Here is a 22500-nt window from a genome sequence, read left to right as displayed (position 1 = left end):
AGGTAACTTATGTTATAATATCCTCATATTTTGCATTAGGGGGTACTTTATTTATTTTAGTACACAAGATTCAGTGAGTCATGTGACAGAAATGACATCACTACTCACCGTTTATAACTGATGACATCAGAACTCACCGTTTATAAGGATATCATTTACAAGATATTCATGGCTTTTGTCTATTATATATTATAATAGACAAAAGCCATGAATATCTTGTAAATGATATCCTTATAAACGGTGACTAGTGATGTCATCAGTTATAAACGGTGATTAGTGATGTCCCTTGTCACATGACACTAAAACTGTATTATAATAAATAAAGTACCCTTGTTGGAAAATATGAATAAAGTACCCCTCAGAGTTTCATGACCTGTATATAAAAGCACTTGGCCTTCGGCCTTGTGCTTTTATATGGTCATGGAACTCCTTGGTGACTTATAATATTCTTATATTTTACAATAGGGGGTACTTTATTCACTATGTATTTGTACCAGTCGGTTGGCAATTAGGCTTAAAATGCATGAGCTTTGTTTTCTCAACACTGATTATTGAGCTCTACTCATCCACCACCCAGTGATAAATTATTTATATAGGCTTCCAAGAGACTTTTCCTAGCGGGGAGGTCTATGGCTACCAGGGTCGGATTGGCCTGGCGGGACACTGGAAAAACCCAGTGGGCCCGGTCCTCGTGTGCTCCTGCCGGCTAGACCCCCTCTCCTGATCTCCTGGCCCTACAAAAAAAAGACAATTTGCTGCGCCGCTCAGCGCCATTCGAAAATTCCAATATCGAAATTTATGTACTATACTATGTACATGTACAGTATTATGAATCTTTACAGCCACTTCAAAGGGAAAACAATGCCTACAACAAGCTTGAGTGTTGCCTAAAACAATGTAATAGTGAATACAAGCTTTGCACAGGTTTGAGTAACTCAAAGCAGCCAATCACTTTAATTCTTTTCGGGGGAGTGCATTTCTCTGTACACATGTAGGAGTCTCTCCTTCTTATCCCAAACAGCAGTCCTGTCATACTCTGAAACTCCAATTATCTTCATAGGAATGTGTGGGTCAGGGAGTCTCAAAGCCTGTGTTTACATGGACGGCTCTCTTGTTTACTCCATTACAGAATAAGGAGTGTCTTATTTGTAAAAGTGTCTAATCCAGGGGTCCCAACCTTTTTTTTAGCTGTGAGCAACATTCAGATGTAAAAAGATTTGGGGAGCAACATAAGCATGAGAACTATTGCTAGAGGTGCCAAATTGGTTATTTGGTAGCCCCTATGAGGACTGGCAGCCTACAGGAGGCTCTGTTAAGATGGCCATACACGGAGAGATCCGCTCGTTTGGCGATGTCGCCAAATGAACGGATCTCTCCCCGATATGCCCACCTTGAGGTGGGCAATATCGGGCTGATCCGATCGTGATCCAAATACTATTTTATGACATTAGTTAAGCAGAATAAACTTTAATTACACAATATAAATTATTTGAACCTTGTTTCGTTCGGTCTGGGAACTCATAATTATAGCAGTCAGGCAGGCGCCATTTTGTGGACACTGTTATAAATTCAAGCCTTGCATCATCTTAAAATCTTGTTTATGCACCAGAATGGGGGACCTGATGTCCTTCCCCATGCCCTGGCTACTAGGGATGCACTGAATCCAGGATTCGGTTCGGGATTCGGCCAGGATTCAACCTTTTTCAGTAGGATTCAGCCGAATCCTTCTGCCCGGCCGAACTAAATCCGAATCATAATGTTCATATGCAAATTAGGGGCGGGAGGGAAATTGTGGGACATTTTGTTACAAAACAAGGAAGTAAAAAATGTTTTCCCCTTCCCACCCCTAATTTGCATATGCAAATTAGGATTCGGTTCGGTATTCGGCCGAATCTTTCACGAAGGATTCGGGGGTTCGGCCGAATCCAAAATAGTGGATTTGGTGCATCCCTACTGGTTACACAATTAAATGGTAAAGAGAGAGAGGGGAATGTGGGGAGAGCAGTGACATCTAGGAAGTGCTGAATGGAAAGTGAAAGTAATTGTCTGCCCCGCCTCTAGAGGAGGGACAGGCAATATTTGATTTACAGCTGAGATTTTAAAATGAGTTTACAACAGCTATGAATGCTTTAATAATAAAAAAAAAGCATTTGGATTTCATATTTAATTTGAAAAAGACTTTTATTTACAGGTTTTTATGTCGGGGTGACAGGTCCACTTTTAGCACAATTTTTCTATATCTCAATGAGTGTAACGCACTGGTACGTTCTTATTTTTTACACAATATGTCTCCTTTAATCCTGTCCAGTTTAGATTGCTCCTCGGAGCAATTCAGAGACAGAATTAGTTACAGACAAGTTAAATTTCATTTGTTTGCACTTTAAAAAATACCTGTTTCCCTTCCGCTCATGGATTCGGCTTGTTTATAAGTTGGATATGTGGAACTGACAGATGTTGGGAGGTTTATGCAATAATCGCGCTGTTGGTTCAGAAGAAAAATATGAAAATAACTCTCATGAATTCAGGCATTCTGGCCAGAAAATAATTGTGAATTCTCTGTTCAGTAGAGACTGTGTTTATTCTTAGATCTTTGGGCCGACATAATATCAACAAGAAAGAAACAGCAGATTTCTTCTAAGATTACATAATTATTATTTTGTATAACTTTTATGCCTGTTCAGGCCCAGACTTCTACTTCTTCCAGCCTGTCTATCAAACAACTGCCTGGTTGCTGGGGTATGTGGGACCCTAGCAACCAGAGAACAGTTTACAACTCTAAATGGAGAGCTTTCCGTCAAATGTCGAAATCATTAAAAAAAGCAAAAAACTAATCACAAATGCAAATTATTTAGGAGTCTGTAAGAGTCCTGCAGTGGGTTGACACTAGTCTACATGTTACCTGCAGAAAACCCTCAGGCTGCAGGTAGGAATTCTGGATATGGTTATTAGTTTGGGTCATGGGTCTCACTGTAAGTCTTCTTTGCCCCCACCAACTGATATTAGTGGGTCGGGCAGCAGTTTAAAATGCAGGATGTGTCGTATGCTACATTTGAAAGGGATACTGTCATGGGAAAATGCATCAGTTAATAGTGCTGCTCCAGCAGACTTCTGCACTAAAATCCATTTTTCATTTCCATTTTTTTATATTTCATTTAGAAATATTAACATGGAGCTAGACATATTGTCAGTTTCCCAGGTGCCTCCAGTCATGTGACTTGTGCTCTGATAAACTTCAGTCACTCTTTACTGCTGCACTGCAGGTTGGAGTGATATCACCCCCTTCCCTCCAGCAGCCTAACAACAGAACAATGGGAAGGTAACCAGATAGCAGCTCCCTGATAGGTATAAGAACAGCACTCAATAGTAAAAGCCCATGTCCCTATATATACATATATAATGCCTTAGCTGAACCAAATGCAAATACAAATACACAGGGATGTGTCACCCTCCTATACATCTCCCAAAATAAGTGTTAATGTACAGAGAAGTAACACAGATGGCTGGGAGCATGTTGGATGAAATGTAAAAGGAGCAACATATTCTTGTCTCTATTAGTTTTACCAGGTTGTTTCTCATCAGGGCTGAACATCAAACGGCCCTCTGTGCTCTATATTATTTGTAATTTAATGCGGCTGCTTTAAATTTGTTTGTGAAAGTCAACACAATGCTAAAATAGTGGCCATGTATTTAATAGCCTTTGTGTGCTTTTTCAAAGCCTAACAATTAAAGCCAGCCACACATTTTTTAAAGGAATACAGTTATCAGAACATAAAGCATGGAGAACACAATGGAGGACACAATGGAGAGCACAATGGAGGACACAATGGAGAGCACAATGGAGGACACAATGGAAAACATAATGGAGAGCATAAAGTTAAACTTGTAACCAATAACAGGCTTAGTTTATGTTTGGCTTCTGATTGGCTGCGAATGGACCTCAAATCTTTAAAGCTTGTCTTTATTAAATTCTAGGAGGTCCCACACTGATACTTTAATACGACTCACAACCCCTAGAGTTGCATTAAAAAAGCATCATCTCCAACCTCCCTATGCTTTTCGTGTCCTAGGGACACCTAGGGGGTTATTTATTAAAGCCTGAATGTCAGAAAGTTTAAAAATTCTAGTTTTTTTTACTATGAAATCCACATTTTTCGTGGAAAAACAAACTTGAATTTTTCGAGAATTATTATACCCTGAGGATGGAAAAAGTCAGAATCTGAAAATCAGGCATCTCAGACCTGCCAAGGTTGTATACTGTATAAGTCAATGGGAGTCCTGAAGATATCCTGATCTGCCCTGGGTTTTGTGCAATAATCTGAAGATTTCATGGTTTTTGGGCAAAAATCCATAAAAAAGAGTTTTCGGATGGAAAATCGAAAACATTCTTACAATCAAATTTCTTTGAATTTTTCCCTGATCAGGAAATTTTCAGTAAGATGTACTGATAAATAAGGGGGCCAAATCTGTGAGGATTTTTTTTATAAATAAGGCCCTTAGTCATGGGCTGCATTATACTGTACATTGTATAATGCCTCATTTGCATTTTTGGAATGGCTAATGCTATTTTTTTTTAAGTAATACAAGTTGAGGTGACTTTGGTAGCTCATTGTCATTTTGTTATGTTTTGGGTAGCCAAGGATGAGTAGAGTATAACAATGCTTTATTAGCAGGTTCATGCAGCCATTACTCAGCAGTAAGCAACTCTAACACCACAAGCTGTATAGAAAGTATGCACAGTATAAGTCTTGAGCACAGTGACATCTACAGGCCATTTGTATAAACACCGCAATAGTTATGTTTTATAGAACCCAACTTGCCAGAAATACTGTATCCCGGTCTTGTCATTTATAGGATGGCTGATAAAACCTTCAGAGGAAAGGATAACCCCACCCACGCAGAACATAAGGCAGGAACTGGTGTCAGAAATGAAAGCGGAAAACATCAGGCATTTCCTGCGGTAAGAAGCCAGTGTTTTAAAATAAATGCGCTGTTGACTGTCATTAAATTCAGATCCCTCCTGCAGTAGGCTGGTCTATATTTCATATACAAGTATGGGACCTGTTATCCAGAATGCTTGGGACCTGGGGTTTTCCAGATAACAGATCTTTTCATAAATTATCTTATCATATCATATAAACATTAAACCCAATAGGCTGCTTTTGCCTCAAATAAGGATCAATTATATCTTAGTTGGGATCAAGTACAAGTTACTGTTTTATTATTACAGAGAAAAAGGAAATTGTTTTTAAAAATGTTTTTATTTTAATAATTTTTTTTTTGTTTGGATAAAATGGAATCTATGGGAGACAGCCTTTCGGTAATGTGGCGCTTACTGGATAACGGGTTTCCGGATAATGGATCCCATAATCTTTGGATTTAAAGGTGAAAATTAACCCTTTTTTAATTAAAATGTACTGTTCCGCTTATATCCAAATGGCCCAGACCTGCTCCCTGGATTATCTAAAAAAAATATAAAAAAAGACACGTGAAAAAAAAACATGCATACGCGTCCAAAAAAAAAACCTGCGGTGGAGGACAGGGGTCTGGAGGGGGGCCCTGGGACAGCAGCACCGGAAGGCCCCAGGCCCCCCACTCCGACCCTGTCCAAATGTACAACACAAAATTCTACAATGCTCCTTTATATCTTTATGCTACAATACACTAAATTTACCCAAATAATTATTATTCTGGATATGTTGTCCCCCCCAGGCAATTGATAGTCATGTAGGGAGTGACATAATGCTCAGAATCCCAACCTATGGATTTGAATGGAAAGTGCCTGGGATCACGGCAGTGTTGGACTGGCCCAGCAGGATACCGGGAAAAAACCCGGTGGGCCTGACCCTTAATGGGCCAGTCCCCTCTCCTGATCGGATTAGGAAAAAAAAGCATTTTTAGGCGTGTCATAGTAGGGGTCGGCAGGGGGCCAGAGGGGGCCCTGGACATTAGTCCTGGTGGGCCCTGAGCCCCTCAGTCCAACCCTGGATCACGGGTGTGTTAGATTGTGGGGGTAATTATTAGGGGAAAATACCTGAAATCACTGTCTGCCACTGACCTTATAAAGATAGAGTCATAGGGGCAGATTTATCAAGGGTCGAAGTTGTTGAGGTGGTTCTTTACCGCCTTCACCTGCCACGCCCTTGGAGTAGCCCACTTAGGATCCAGAGACCTCCGGGAGACAAGCAAAAGAATACACAAGATGTGATGCAAGTACTTGTCTGTTTATTATTTTGTGACGCAGGATTATATACCCTTGTACGCCCCTTTCGTCTGAGTACAAGGAGAAGCAGAACAAGATATCAGGATGCCAAGGTTACAGAAATTAAACAGGTGTTAAATTTGTGGTTAGTTACGTCTCGTTTCATTATGCGAGTTTGTGCTGCTGTTACAAGAAAATGTCCCATAATATTGTGCAGTGGGTGTAGCCCGTAGCCTGAAGTGTCACTTAGCTAGAGTACTTTAAGGCACAAACAGTTGCAACCACTGGCACAAGAGCTGTTAGTGAGGCTGATGTCTACGTACCAACGGCTCATCATTGGATAGGAGCGATGCACAGCGACCACAATAAAAGTATTTCTTTGGCAAAAATATCGAACCCAAAAACATGACTTGATGTTAACGTGTTGTCCTCGGTTGTTGTCCTAGAGTATGATCTTCACCCGAAGAGGACCTCCCTGCCTTAGCACTGGATATTGAGGTCCCTGGGACTTAGGTGGTGCAGGGAAAAGAGGCTTTATTGTGTCCTGCAATTCCCCCACTTACACAACTGGTTGAAGCTGAGTGTTCTTACAGTGTTATGAGTGGATCCAATTCGGCTTCCGCTCCACTTTCACTGCAGTATCTGTAGCAAGAAGCACATGAAGTGGTCCATCCCAGAACAGCCGGAGTGCCTTTTGATGAGGACCCAATTTTTTGAAGCAAAGCTAGGTGATCATGGAACATCTGCTGGATCTGGTAATGAAGAATAAACTCAAGAATACAGTTTGGTCCAATCCAAATATAACTGGGTAACATGCTGAGTCAAACTTCCATAGTTTATGCAAAGCAGATCAGCAAGAGGAAAGTATTGAGCTGTGCATGCTGGATGGAAAATTCAAATGAAAATAAAATAAATTTCGAGCTATTTTTTGTGTACTTCGACTAGGGAATAGTCCAAATTTGATTCGAATTTGAACAAAAATTCAATTCATGTACTGTCTCTTTAAAAAATCAACTTCAACCATTCGCCATCTAAAATCCGCTGAATTGCAGTTTTAGCCTATGGGGGACCTCCTAGAACCTATTTGGAGTCAATTGGTGGATTTGAAAAATCAACATTTTTTTAGGAAAAACTTAGAATCTAATTTGATCGAATACAGTGTTACTTCGATTCATACAATTTGAATTCAAACAAAAATGGCCTATTCACCCCAAAAAAAACTTTGATTTTTTTTAATACATTTCGGTTGTCTTTTTTATTTGAATTTCAAAGTTTTTTTTTTATTCAAATCTTGATAAATCTGCCCCTTAAAGTCAGCCATAAAGGTTGACAGGACTGTATATTTTTGAGAAAAATAAGGACATTTTTAAAAGTTAGAATCACAATTATTTGTTTGAAACAGGCCCTATGGAAAATGGCCTTCCTGTAATTCGGAGCTCTCTAAATAACAGGTTTCCGGAAAAAGAATCCCATCCCATATCCCATGGTTCCTTTCATGCTTAACAACCATTATAACATTTTAATGTTTTTATAGAGACTTCACAAAGATTCCTCATCTGGCAGGAACCAAACAGAATTTAGAGCTTGCGAAGCGAATTCAGGAGCAGTGGATGGATTTTGGGTTGGATTCGGCAAAGTTGGTTCATTATGACGTCTTACTCTCATATCCCAATAGCAGCAATCCCAATTATATCTCCATAATCGATGAACATGGAAAAGAGGTCAGTAGAATAGTTGCGCATGCTAAGTGGCTACATTTTTTTTGTGTCACTGCTAGGGGCACATTTACTATGGGTCAAATATCGAGGGTTAATTCGAAGTCGAAGTCGCAGTCGAAGGTTGAAGTAGCTAATTCGATGGTCGAAGTAGCCAAAAAAATACTTTGAAATTTGAAGTTTTTTTCCTTCTAATCCTTCACTCGAGCTTAGTAAATGTCCCCCTTTAGGTTTTTCTGAAATCTTGACAATTTCCTGTTATTTTCATGACACTCCTGCAACAAAAAAGCCCATTTACTTAGCTCGAGTGAAGGAATAGAGGAAAAAAAATGTTGAATTTCAAATGGTTTTTTGGGCTACTTCGACCATCGAATGGGCTACTTCGACCTTTGACTACGACTTCGAATCGAACGATTTGAACTAAAAATCGTTTGACTATCCGACCATTTGATAGTCAAAGTACTGTCTCTTTAAGAAAAAACTTCGACCCCCTAGTTTGCCACCTAAAAGCTACCGAAGTCAATGTTAGCCTATGGGGAAGGTCCGTATAGGCTTTGCTATCTTTTTTAGCTCTAGGAAAAATCGTTCGATCCAACTATTTGCGCTAAATCCTTCAACATCGATATTCAAAGTCGAAGGATTTCAATTCGGCAGTCGAATATCGAGGGTTAATTAACCCTCAATATTCAACCTTAAGTAAATTTGACCCTTATTGTTTGGTCATTTATCTTTTATCATTTAGTCTTTATCCTGTTCTGATCGTAAGGGAAGATTTATAAAAATTCAAATTTTTTCCAAATTTTGTGAAATCTTTCCTATTTATGCATTATTTTTTATTGTTCTCCTTTGTAAATGTTTTATCCACCAATAAATGTTGGCCATATCTGAGAAATAAATACTGTAACTAGTGATGGGTGAATTTATCCTGTTTCACTTCACAGAAAAATGTGCAAATTTCTCACGAAATTTGCAAAACGCGTTAATTCCGTTGCTGGCGACAATTTGACATGCATTAAAGTCAATAGGTACCTTTAATTGTCGCTGGTGTCGGAATTGTCGATGGCGTAAAATAAAGTAAAAAAAAAATTATTCACCGGCGCCGAAAACACGGAAATTTGTGCCTGCCAAATAAATTCGCCATTCACTAACTGTAACTTAATATTTGCCAAAACTTTAGCAAATTTTCTGACATTCTATCAAAATTTTATTGTAAAAAGTGAAGATGTTTTCATGCCTGGAAAAAATTTTTGTAGTTACACCTATGGACTTATTTTCACTTATTTTCCCATAAATAACATTGAAAATAATAGTAAACTGCATTGAAAATGTTTTACAGTAACTAATGTGATTTTTTTTTACTATAAATTCGAATCTACTCACAACTCGTATGGGAGGTTATTTATGAAAGAACTTGAACGTGTAATATTCAATCGAATAGTCCTGCCCCGAAAATTAGAATCAAATTCAAAGTTGCATTTTTTTGAATCATGGAATAAATTGTAAAACACTATTTTTGAATTTTAGAATAAATTAATTGCAATCTAAATAAATTTGCTAACTCACTAAAGTTAATCCAGAATGCCCTGTCCTTAGCTGAATATTCTCCAAAGCTACATAAGGTTTCCTGTAGTGATGAGCGGACCTGTCCTGTTTTGCTTCACCGAGCCTGCAATTTTTTTTTATTCTTAGCCAATAGGTTTCACTTCTACAAATACTTTTTGTATGTTTTTTTTTATATGTAATTTTTATTTTTGAAAAATGTTCGAAACTGCTGAAAAAAGTCAGTAGGTGACAAACATGTTTTTATGCGAGGAACTTTTTTTCCTCACTCCAAAAGCAATAAAGTCAATGGGCGTTTTTTGACGGCTTTTTTAACTTGGTGACTTTTTTCCAAATGCATTAGAGCCAATGGATGTTTTTTCTCGTCAACTTTATTTTATTGGCGACAATTTTTGACGTGGTGCATTTAGTACAAAAATTTGCAGATGGTGAAAGGCGGGATTTTGAAGCAAATCCATACCTGGTGAAAAGATTCGCTCATCACTAGCTTCTACGTCTACTGTTCAACTACCATCAGCATTTGGTTGACCATCTGTTTATCTACAAATCTCGGCATGGATTCTGCAATTGAAGCACAGCCACATGTTAAATATCCCAAACTGAATGTTTCCCTCCCTAATCCACTTTGCTTCCAGCTCTCCCAAACACTGTATAAAAAGATTATATCTGTATAAACTCCTTCAAATGAACCGTTTATGAGAGTTGAACTATGGAATACAAATAGTCCACCAATAAAGATTAAGTTATAATAACACGGGACGTGTGCCAAAATCTATTCTCTGCTCTAATTTTCGCAGATTTATAACACTTCTTTGTTCGAGCCACCTCCGATGGGTTATGAAAACTTCACAGACATAGTCCCCCCGTATAATGCCTTCTCTGCACAAGGAGACCCAGAGGTAAATGTTTAGATAATGTGCCGTGGGTTTAGACAAGAGACACATTATAAATATAAGGAATGTTGCTTCTTGTTTATATGTGGCGGTGTAGGATTTATTTCATGGATTTTCCAATGACTTCCATAAAGGAAGGGGGGGGGAGGAGACCGGTTGTATTTCTTAGGGGCACATTTATCAAGGGTCGAAGTGAAAATTTGAAGTAAAAAAATTCAAACTTTGAGCTTTTTTTGTGTACTTCGACTATTGAATCTTTGACTATTTAAATATCGAAATTTATCATGCACTGTCTCTTTAAAACTTTGACTTCGACCATTCGCCATCTAAAACCTGCTGTTTTAGCCTATGGGGGACCTCCTAGAACATATTTGGAGTCATTTGGTAAATTTTGAAAAAGCTAAGTTTTTTGGGGCAAATACTTCAATTCGAACACAGCCTTTTCACCCAAAGTTAAAAACTTTGATTTTTTTTTAATACATTTCTATAGGTCTTTTTTTTATTCAAATTTCAAATTTATGGGATTTAAAAAAAAAATCCCATTCGACCCTGGATAAATCTGCCCCTTAATGTCTCCACTATTCTTCTACCAAATGAAAGAGGTGCTGGAATCATGAACCTTTTAATGGCAGAATCTCATCTCTGTTTTATGTGCTACTTTAAAGGAGAAGGAAAGTTACCAGGGCAGTTTATTGCCAATAGATTAGCCACAATAGTACAAGCTATAAAACTGTATTTATTCTGCAGAATGTTTTACCATACCTGAGTAAACAGCCCTAGAAGCTCTCTGTTTGTTTAGGATAGCAGCTGCCATATTAGTTTGCTGTGACATCACTTCCTGCCTGAATCTCTCCCTGCTCACTCGCAGCTCTGGGCTCAGATTACAGCAGGAAGGGGAAGAGGAAGAGAGGAGCAAACTGGGCATGCTCAAGCCCTAGCCCTGGAGGTTTAAGCTGAAAACAGGAAGTCTGATACAGAAGCCCATGAGTACACAATAGAAGGAAAGAAATGTGGTGTTTCTTTTGACAGAGGACTCAGAGCAGCATTACTTTGAGGGTTTACTGGTGTATTTATATAGACCTTTCTGATAAGGCTTACTTAGTCTTAACCTCTCCTTCTAATTTAAAGGATTTTCGGCTAACGCATAAATTGAAATTCCAAACTGGCGACCTGTAGAGTAAAAAAGAATTAAAACCAATAAAATCACTAATCATCATACAACAAGCTCATTGTAAGATGAAAATTCCTTTTCAAAACCGTTGAAATCCTAAATTAATTCTGTATTACACTGTGACAAAATGATTTGCATTTCTCCTCTTTCCATTCGCCAATAACAGTTTTCACATTTGGCTTTAGTACAATTTCAAAATTGTATCACCCATTTCTACCTCCCTGTAATAGGCGATTACTGGTTCTTTTAAAAGCCAGACTTTCTAAGCAGCATCTGCTTGTTCTGATGTCAGTGTTGTGGAAGAACGTTTTAGATGGAAGCTGCAAAAGCTCATTTCCGAAGCATATTATGTAATTATAGGAATTTCATTATTGGTGGCATTGTTACAAAACAGATATTGTTGGGCACTAAATTGTATTTAAAGTAGGATTATCCAACATCACATCCTTAAGCAGAAATGGAATTTCAATAGCAACTAATGGGTATCAGGTTGCATTCCTAAAATATCTGCACCATCTCTCCCTACTATACCTGCTATCCCACAGTCACACTCCCTTCCCAGAGACTATTATCCCACTGTTACTATAGGCACCATCTCTCCCTACTATACCTGCTATCCCACAGTCACACTCCCTTCCCAGAGACTATTATCCCACTGTTACTATAGGCACCATCTCTCCCTACTATACCTGCTATCCCACAGTCACACTCCCTTCCCAGAGACTATTATCCACTGTTACTATAGACACTATCTCTCCCTACTATACCTGCTATCCCACAGTCACACTCCCTTCCCAGAGACTATTATCCACTGTTACTATAGGCACCATCTCTCCCTACTATACCTGCTATCCCACAGTCACACTCCCTTCCCAGAGACTATTATCCCACTGTTACTATAGACACCATCTCTCCCTACTATACCTGCTATCCCACAGTCACACTCCCTTCGCAGAGACTATTATCCACTGTTACTATAGGCACCATCTCTCCCTACTATACCTGCTATCCCACAGTCACACTCCCTTCCCAGAGACTATTATCCCACTGTTACTATAGGCACCATCTCTCCCTACTATACCTGCTATCCCACAGTCACAATCCCTTCCCAGAGACTATTATTCACTGTTACTATAGGCACCATCTCTCCCTACTATACCTGCTATCCCACAGTCACACTCCCTTCCCAGAGACTATTATCCACTGTTACTATAGGCACCATCTCTCCCTACTATACCTGCTATCCCACAGTCACACTCCCTTCCCAGAGACTATTATCCACTGTTACTATAGACACCATCTCTCCCTACTATACCTGCTATCCCACAGTCACACTCCCTTCCCAGAGACTATTATCCACTGTTACTATAGGCACCATCTCTCCCTACTATACCTGCTATCCCACAGTCACACTCCCTTCCCAGAGACTATTATCCCACTGTTACTATAGACACCATCTCTCCCTACTATACCTGCTATCCCACAGTCACACTCCCTTCCCAGAGACTATTATCCCACTGTTACTATAGACACCATCTCTCCCTACTATACCTGCTATCCCACAGTCACACTCCCTTCCCAGAGACTATTATCCACTGTAACTATAGACAACATCTCTCCCTACTATACCTGCTATCCCACAGTCACACTCCCTTCCCAGAGACTATTATCCCACTGTTACTATAGACACCATCTCTCCCTACTATACCTGCTATCCCACAGTCACACTCCCTTCGCAGAGACTATTATCCACTGTTACTATAGGCACCATCTCTCCCTACTATACCTGCTATCCCACAGTCACACTCCCTTCCCAGAGACTATTATCCCACTGTTACTATAGGCACCATCTCTCTCTACTATACCTGCTATCCCACAGTCACACTCCCTTCCCAGAGACTATTATCCACTGTAACTATAGGCAACATCTCTCCCTACTATACCTGCTATCCCACAGTCACACTCCCTTCCCAGAGACTATTATCCACTGTTACTATAGGCACCATCTCTCCCTACTATACCTGCTATCCCACAGTCACACTCCCTTCCCAGAGACTATTATCCACTGTTACTATAGGCACCATCTCTCCCCTACTATACCTGCTATCCCACAGTCACACTCCCTTCCCAGAGACTATTATCCCACTGTTACTATAGGCACCATCTCTCCCTACTATACCTGCTATCCCACAGTCACACTCCCTTCCCAGAGACTATTATCCACTGTTACTATAGGCACCATCTCTCCCTACTATACCTGCTATCCCACATTCACACTCCCTTCCCAGAGACTATTATCCACTGTTACTATAGACACCATCTCTCCCTACTATACCTGCTATCCCACAGTCACACTCCCTTCCCAGAGACTATTATCCACTGTTACTATAGGCACCATCTCTCCCTACTATACCTGCTATCCCACAGTCACACTCCCTTCCCAGAGACTATTATCCCACTGTTACTATAGACACCATCTCTCCCTACTATACCTGCTATCCCACAGTCACACTCCCTTCGCAGAGACTATTATCCACTGTTACTATAGGCACCATCTCTCCCTACTATACCTGCTATCCCACAGTCACACTCCCTTCGCAGAGACTATTATCCGCTGTTACTATAGACACCATCTCTCCCTACTATACCTGCTATCCCACAGTCACACTCCCTTCCCAGAGACTATTATCCACTGTTACTATAGGCACCATCTCTCCCTACTATACCTGCTATCCCACAGTCACACTCCCTTCCCAGAGACTATTATCCCACTGTTACTATAGGCACCATCTCTCCCTACTATACCTGCTATCCCACAGTCACACTCCCTTCCCAGAGACTATTATTCACTGTTACTATAGGCACCATCTCTCCCTACTATACCTGCTATCCCACAGTCACACTCCCTTCCCAGAGACTATTATCCACTGTTACTATAGACACCATCTCTCCCTACTATACTTGCTATCCCACAGTCACACTCCCTTCCCAGAGACTATTATCCACTGTTACTATAGGCACCATCTCTCCCTACTATACCTGCTATCCCACAGTCACACTCCCTTCCCAGAGACTATTATCCCACTGTTACTATAGACACATCTCTCCCTACTATACCTGCTATCCCACAGTCACACTCCCTTCCCAGAGACTATTATCCACTGTTACTATAGGCACCATCTCTCCCTACTATACCTGCTATCCCACAGTCACACTCCCTTCCCAGAGACTATTATCCACTGTTACTATAGGCACCATCTCTCCCTACTATACTTGCTATCCCACAGTCACACTCCCTTCCCAGAGACTATTATCAACTGTTACTATAGGCACCATTTCTCCCTACTATACCTGCTATCCCACAGTCACACTCCCTTCCCAGAGACTATTATCCACTGTTACTATAGGCACCATCTCTCCCTACTATACCTGCTATCCCACAGTCACACTCCCTTCCCAGAGACTATTATCCACTGTTACTATAGACACCATCTCTCCCTACTATACCTGCTATCCCACAGTCACACTCCCTTCCCAGAGACTATTATCCACTGTTACTATAGGCACCATCTCTCCCTACAATACCTGCTATCCCACAGTCACACTCCCTTCCCAGAGACTATTATCCCACTGTTACTATAGACACATCTCTCCCTACTATACCTGCTATCCCACAGTCACACTCCCTTCCCAGAGACTATTATCCACTGTTACTATAGGCACCATCTCTCCCTACTATACTTGCTATCCCACAGTCACACTCCCTTCCCAGAGACTATTATCAACTGTTACTATAGGCACCATTTCTCCCTACTATACCTGCTATCCCACAGTCACACTCCCTTCCCAGAGACTATTATCCACTGTTACTATAGGCACCATCTCTCCCTACTATACCTGCTATCCCACAGTCACACTCCCTTCCCAGAGACTATTATCCACTGTTACTATAGACACCATCCATCTCTCCCTACTATACCTGCTATCCCACAGTCACACTCCCTTCCCAGAGACTATTATCCACTGTTACTATAGGCACCATCTCTCCCAACTATACCTGCTATCCCACAGTCACACTCCCTTCCCAGAGAGTATTATCCACTGTTACTATAGGCACTATCTCTCCCTACTATACCTGCTATCCCACAGTCACATTCCCTTCCCAGAGACTATTATCCATTGTTACTATAGGCACCATCTCTCCCTACTACAGTATCCCTGCTATGCCGTATATATAAACCCTTGCCTCAAGTCATTGGTAGGAATTGTTATTGTGGAAGCCGATACAGCTGGTTCTCTGTGGGACCCAAGTAGTCCTGTCTTGGACCACCAAGGCAACACGTGAAAATCAATTCATTTAATTACTGTCTTTTTTTTTTCACCAGGGTGATCTTGTCTATGTAAACTATGGCCGTACAGAAGATTTTTTCCATTTGGAAAGAAATATGGGGATTAACTGTACTGGGAAAATTGTCATTGCTCGATATGGAAAAATCTTTCGAGGAAACAAAGTAAGACCATCTCTACTTTTAAGGGAGAGTAATGGGAATAATGACAGTAATGTGATTATTATGAGTAATAACAGACAAGAAGCAGTGACAGGGAAAAAGAGAGTAAGTGGTGAAGTGCATTAATGTAACTGATGGGAAAAGGAAGTGGTTAAGGCGAATAAAACTCACAGATATATATGTACACAGATATACTTGACTGTCCATGGTCTTACGTGGAACAAAATCATGAAAGATTCCAAAGAAACTCCAAAACTGTGGAACTTAGAGCAGAGGGGCCCATGGAGGTCAGTTTGAGAGAGAATTGTGGAGGATGGTTGTTTGAACTTAGATACAGCTAAAAGTCCATCTTGAGATTTGGAATAAATGTGCTGTTCTAGATATTCTTAAAACTATGACTAAACCAACATTTGGAACTTTAAGTGTTGCTTGAACTGAAATAAACCTTATGGTATCCTATATTTCAAATGTTACAGCCAAGGATGTAGGAAATGTTTCTTTTAACACCAATGTTGTCCTTCAAATACTTGAAGAACATGCCTCTTCAAATAATTGTCCTCACTGTTCCACTGACAGCAAACTTATAACATACTGATTCCATACACAGTCCCATGACCCTCTTCATTCATCATAATAAAATACATAAATGCATCATAAAACTTAATATCAGGATGGTCAAGAGACTGATTCCCAAATATTGGCTCATGAGTAACATGTTGCTTCCCAACCCTTTGCTCCCAGTGGTCTCAAAGTAGATGCTTATTTTTGAATTTCAGGCTTGGAGACAAGTTTTGGTTGAATAAAACCATGTGTACTGCCAAACAGAACCTCCTGTAGGCTACAAGTACACATAGCAGCTACCGAATTGGCAATCAAAGTTGTTTTCATATTTGTCTTGCTCCCCAGCTATTTTTTCACATCTGGCTCATGAGTAAAATAGTTTGGTCACCCCTGATAGAGACACACATGTATGGTTGGACATGTCAAGCACTACACTAGGGCAGCAATGTTGGGCTCAAGTATCAATGGGTCACCAGCTACACTACAAGAATCCTTCCATTGGGTGACAGATATTTCAAGTCAAAACTCACAACCCTTGCCCAACCCAATCCCAAACACATCATGAAATGTCTATTCAGGGGGTGATTCATTTCAATGGGAGAATTGGGAAAGAATGGTATAAAAATGGGTAAAAGTAAAAAAAGATATACGAGGAAACAGGAAACGTAGGCAAAGGTGGATTTTGATGAAGGCTTTGGGAGGCTAAGTTTCCCCCAACACCATTGTATTTTTGATAAGAAACAGAATGGATATACAGTATTAGACATGAGATCGGCACTGAATTTATCCTGCCATATGTTCTGGGGTTATTATACATGATTTTTGTTTTCCATGTATTTGGACAAATGTAACCTGCACATTCTCTATTACTTTCAGTAGTAAGTGTTTATTCCTGGCTTTTTAAATGACCCAATCTCAGTGGTATAACTATTCAACGTCGCAATTGAGTTTAATGGAAACTGTTGCGATGAATAAAGTGAAAGTGTTAAACACGACATTCAATTTCATTTTGTTACAAGATGAAAGTCAAGACTGGCGATACGAGACTGATGTCTGCGCCACCTTTATTGCACATTAGCATAAATAAGTATCTCCTGCTGATGTGCTCATTAACCGTGAGACTGAAAATTAGGGATGTAGCGAACGTCGGAAAAAAAGTTCGCGAACATATTCGCGAACTTGCGCAAAAATGCGAGCGGTTCGCGAACGGTTCGCGAACCCCATAGACTTCAATGGGAAGGCGAACTTTAACATCTAGAAAAGACATTTCTGGCCAGAAAAATGATTTTAAAGTTGTTTAAAGGGTGCAACGACCTGGACAGTGGCATGCCAGAGGGGGATCATGGGCAAAAATGTTTCTAAAAAATCCATTGTTGACACAGCGCTGCGTTTTGTGCTGTAAAGGGCAGAAATCACACTACATTTCTAAACCTGTGTAATAAAATGCTTTAAAACGTCCGGCGTCTACATGCCAATCAAGTCGTGTAAAAGTTACAGCCTGTTCACACGCAAAGACGAAACGCGGTGCTTACTGCAACGCAAAAAGACGCAAAGAGCTTTAATGAATGATACCGTCAAGTGAGCAAATAATAGTTTTTAATTACTAGTTGCTTGTCACCTCCAGGATGTTCGTCCTGTTGGTGGCAATATTTCTGTAGTGGTGTGTTTAGCAGTCACCGTGCTTGTGCGCACGTGCACGGTCAGGCAGAGGTAATTCAATGTACAGTGAAGTGAACCAAAAAACACAGATTCTGCAGTGTGGGCCCAGTTTTGGTCTACTTTATTGATCACCTGCGGTGACCATAAAAGATGCGATTTTGCCACTGTTGCAGAACCCTGAAAAATTAGGCATGTGTACTTTCCTGAAAAATTATGTTTTTTTTGTCGCAGCCACTGAACCAGAAGTCCAGAAACAATATGCCATATAAATGCTGAAAATATTAATTTTTTTTTGTGGCAGCCACTGCAGCACAGAGGCCAGAAAAAATATGCCATATAAATGCAAACAATATTAATTTTTTTTTGTCGCAGCCACTGCAGCACAGAGGCCAGAAAAAATATGCCATATAAATGCAAACAATATTATTTTTTTTTTGTCGCAGCCACTGCAGCACAGAGGCCAGGAAAAATATGCCATATAAATGCTAACAATATACATTTTTTTTGTCGCAGACACTGAAGCACAGAGGCCATAAAAAATATGCCATATAAATGCAGAAAATATGCATTTTTTTGGTCGCAGCCACTGAAGCACAGTTGACAGAAAAATTATGCCATATAAATGCAGAAAATATAAATTTTTTTGGTTGCAGCCACTGAAGCACAGAGGCCAGAAAAATTATGTCATATAAATGCAGAAAATATGCATTTTTTTGGTCGCAGCCACTGAAGCACAGTTGACAGAAAAATTATGCCATATAAATGCAGAAAATATAAATTTTTTTGGTTGCAGCCACTGAAGCACAGTTGCCAGAAAAAATATGCCATATAAATGCAGAAAATATAAATTTTTTTGGTTGCAGCCACTGAAGCACAGTTGACAGAAAAATTATGTCATATAAATGCAGAAAATATGCATTTTTTTGGTCGCAGCCACTGAAGCACAGTTGACAGAAAAATTATGCCATATAAATGCAGAAAATATAAATTTTTTTGGTTGCAGCCACTGAAGCACAGAGGCCAGAAAAATTATGCCATATAAATGCAGAAAATATGCATTTTTTTGGTTGCAGCCACTGAAGCACAGAGGCCAGAAAAATTATGCCATATAAATGCAGAAAATATGCATTTTTTTGGACGCAGCCACTGAAGCACAGTTGCCAGAAAAAATATGCCATATAAATGCTGAAAATAGTCATTTTTCGCCATACGTTGACCTTGTAGACATTGTTTGCCCAGTTTTTTTGGTTGCAGCCACTGAAGCACAGAGGCCAGAAAAAATTAAACCAGTAGGGTTTGCACCCTAGTTTGTAACGGTGGCGGAGGGAGGAGGACGCTAAAGGACAGCTGTGTGTGGAGTCATGAGGCTTGAAGAGAAGGACAGCTGCATAGAAGTCAGAACAAGTCTTCCGGCGTGCAGTAACCCTCCGAGATCCACCCCTCATTCATTTTAATAAAGGTCAGGTAATCGACACTTTTGTGACCTAGGCGAGTTCTCTTCTCAGTTACAATCCCTCCTGCTGCACTGAAGGTCCTTTCTGAGAGCACACTTGAGGCTGGGCAAGACAAGAGGTTCATGGCAAATTGTGACAGCTCTGGCCACAGATCAAGCCTGCGCACCCAGTAGTCCAGGGGTTCATCGCTCCTCAGAGTGTCGATATCTGCAGTTAATGCCAGGTAGTCCGCTACCTGCCGGTCGAGGCGTTCTTTGAGGGTGGATCCAGAAGGGTTGTGGCGCTGCCTTGGACAGAAAAACATTTGCATGTCTGACGTTACAGACTGGCCAAAGGGCTTTGTCCTTGCAGGTGTGCTCGTGGCAGGATTACTGGCACCTCTGCCCCTGGAATGTTGATGAGTTCCTGAAGTGACATCACCCTTAAAAGCATTGTACAACATGTTTTGCAGGCTGGTTTGTAAATGCCGCATCTTTTCGGACTTGTGGTATGTTGGTAACATTTCTGACACTTTATGCTTGTACCGAGGGTCTAGTAGCGTTGCGACCCAGTACAGGTCCTTCTCCTTAAGCCTCTTGATACGGGGGTCCTTCAACAGGCATGACAGCATGAAAGACCCCATTCTCACAAGGTTGGATGCAGAGCTATCCATCTCCGCTTCCTCATTATCAAGGACTGCATCATCCACGGTCTCCTCCCCCCAGCCACGTACAAGACCAGGGGTCCCCAAAAGGTCACCACTAGCCCCCTGGGAAGCCTGCTCCTGTTGGTCCTCCTCCTCCTCCTCCACAAAGCCACCTTCCTCCTCTGACTCCACTTCTGGCACCTCTCCCTGCGTTGCAGCAGGTGCCTGGGTTCGTTCTGGTGATTCCGACCAGAAATCGTGCGCTTCCAGCTCCTCGTCACGCTGGTCTACAGCCTCATCTGTCACTCGTCGCACGGCACGCTCCAGGAATAAAGCGAAGGGTATTAGGTCGCTGATGGTGCCTTCGGTGCGACTGACCATATTTGTCACCTCTTCAAAAGGTCGCATGAGCCTGCAGGCATCGCGCATAAGCACCCAGTAACGGGGGAAAAAAATCCCCAGCTGTGCAGATCCAGTCCTACCACCCAGTTCAAAAAGGTACTCGTTGACGGCCCTTTGTTGTTGCAGCAGACGTTCCAACATAAGGAGCGTTGAATTCCAGCGAGTCTGGCTGTCAGAAATCAAACGCCTGACTGGCATGTTGTAGCGCTGCTGAATGTCAGCAAGGCGTGCCATGGCTGTGTAGGAACGCCTGAAATGGGCCGACACCTTTCTGGACTGGGTGAGAACGTCCTGGAATCCTGGGTACTTGGAGACAAAACGTTGGACTATTAAATTTAACACATGTGCCATGCAGGGCACATGTGTTAAATTGCCTAGTCTCAACGCTGCCAACAGATTGCTTCCATTGTCACACACCACTTTTCCGATCTGCAGTTGGTGTGGGGTCAGCCACCGATCGGCCTGTGACTGCAGAGATGACAGGAGTACAGATCCGGTATGGTTTTTGCTTTCCAGGCACGTCATCCCCAAGACAGCGTGACAACGGCGTACCTGGCACGTCGAATAGCCTAGGGGGAGCTGGGGGTGCACAGGTGTGGAGGAGGAGAAGGAGGACCCAGCAGCAGAGTAAGAAGAAGAAGAAGAAGACGAGGTAGAGAGCGATGGAGGAGTAGAGGTGGTGGCAGAACCGCGTGCAATCCGTGGCGGTGACACCAACTCCACTGTTGTTGTTGAGCTACCCATTCCCTGCTTCCCAGCCATTACCAAGTTCACCCAGTGGGCAGTGTAGGTGACATACCTGCCCTGACCATGCTTGGAGGACCATGCGTCAGTAGTCATATGGACCTTTGGCCCAACACTAAGTGACAGAGATGCGGTAACTTGGCTCTGCACATGTTGGTACAGGTGTGGTATTCCCTTTTTAGAAAAAAAATTGCGGCTGGGTACCTTCCACTGCGGTGTCCCAATTGCTACAAATTTGCGGAAGGCCTCAGAGTCCACCAGCTGGTATGGTAAAAGCTGGCGGGCTAAGAGTGCAGACAAGCCAGCTGTCAGACGCCGCGCAAGGGGGTGACAGTCAGACATTGGCTTCTTACGCTCAAACATGGCCTTCACAGAAACTTGGCTGGTGGCAGATGACTGGGAATGGGAACAGGTGGTCAAGGTGGAAGGCGGAGTGGAGGGTGGTTCAGACGGGTCAAGGAGAGCAGAGGTAGAGCAGTAAGATGCTGGACCAGAAGGAGTGTGGCTTTTAGTTTGCCTGTTGCCTTTGAGGTGTTGCTCCCAAAGTGCTTTGTGCTTGCCGCTCATGTGCCTTCGCATAGAAGTTGTACCTATGTGGCTGTTGGGCTTACCAAGGCTCAGTTTCTGACTGCACTCATTGCAAATTACAATGCTTTTGTCAGAGGCACACACATTAAAAAAATCCCACACTGCTGACTTTTTGGAAGTGTGCGATCTGGCGGTAACAGTAGAAGTTGGCGGAGTTGGCGGTATTGGCGGCAATGGCGGGTGCGTTGGCCGGCTGAACACAGGTGCCGATACATGTTGTTGCCCTACTGATCCCTGCGGGCTGTCCTCCCTGCTTCTTCTAGGTCTTATTCTCCTACTGCCTCTCTGACTCTCCGTCTCTCCATCTGAACTACCCTCCTCTTGCTCTCTTCTACTAGGCACCCACAAAACATCAATCTCCTCATCATCATTCTCCTCAGATGCATCAATTTCTTCTGACACATCACAGAAGGAAGCAGCA

The 22500-nt window shown here is 41.6% G+C and overlaps 1 protein-coding gene across 2 annotated transcripts in view; it reads left to right on the top strand.

Annotated features, from left to right (window-relative positions):
* The window catches only part of naalad2.S (N-acetylated alpha-linked acidic dipeptidase 2 S homeolog), a 57642-nt gene that overhangs the window by 2268 nt on the left and 32874 nt on the right, over positions 1-22500 (top strand). Inside the window, exons 2-6 of one of the 2 annotated variants that reach the window (XM_041584589.1) lie at positions 4852-4957; positions 5311-5382; positions 7734-7920; positions 10272-10373; positions 15924-16049. In XM_041584589.1, the coding sequence (XP_041440523.1) occupies positions 7810-7920; positions 10272-10373; positions 15924-16049 (339 nt within the window). In that variant the 5' untranslated portion in view covers positions 4852-4957; positions 5311-5382; positions 7734-7809. The remainder of the gene's footprint in view (positions 1-4851; positions 4958-5310; positions 5383-7733; positions 7921-10271; positions 10374-15923; positions 16050-22500) is intronic. The other variant, XM_041584588.1, reaches the window with a different exon arrangement.

The sequence above is a fragment of the Xenopus laevis genome, chromosome 2S (assembly GCF_017654675.1).
Source record: "Xenopus laevis strain J_2021 chromosome 2S, Xenopus_laevis_v10.1, whole genome shotgun sequence".
Lineage (NCBI taxonomy): Eukaryota > Metazoa > Chordata > Amphibia > Anura > Pipidae > Xenopus > Xenopus laevis.
Note: the sequence above shows the minus strand (reverse complement) of the source record. Positions and strands in the feature narration are given on the sequence as shown.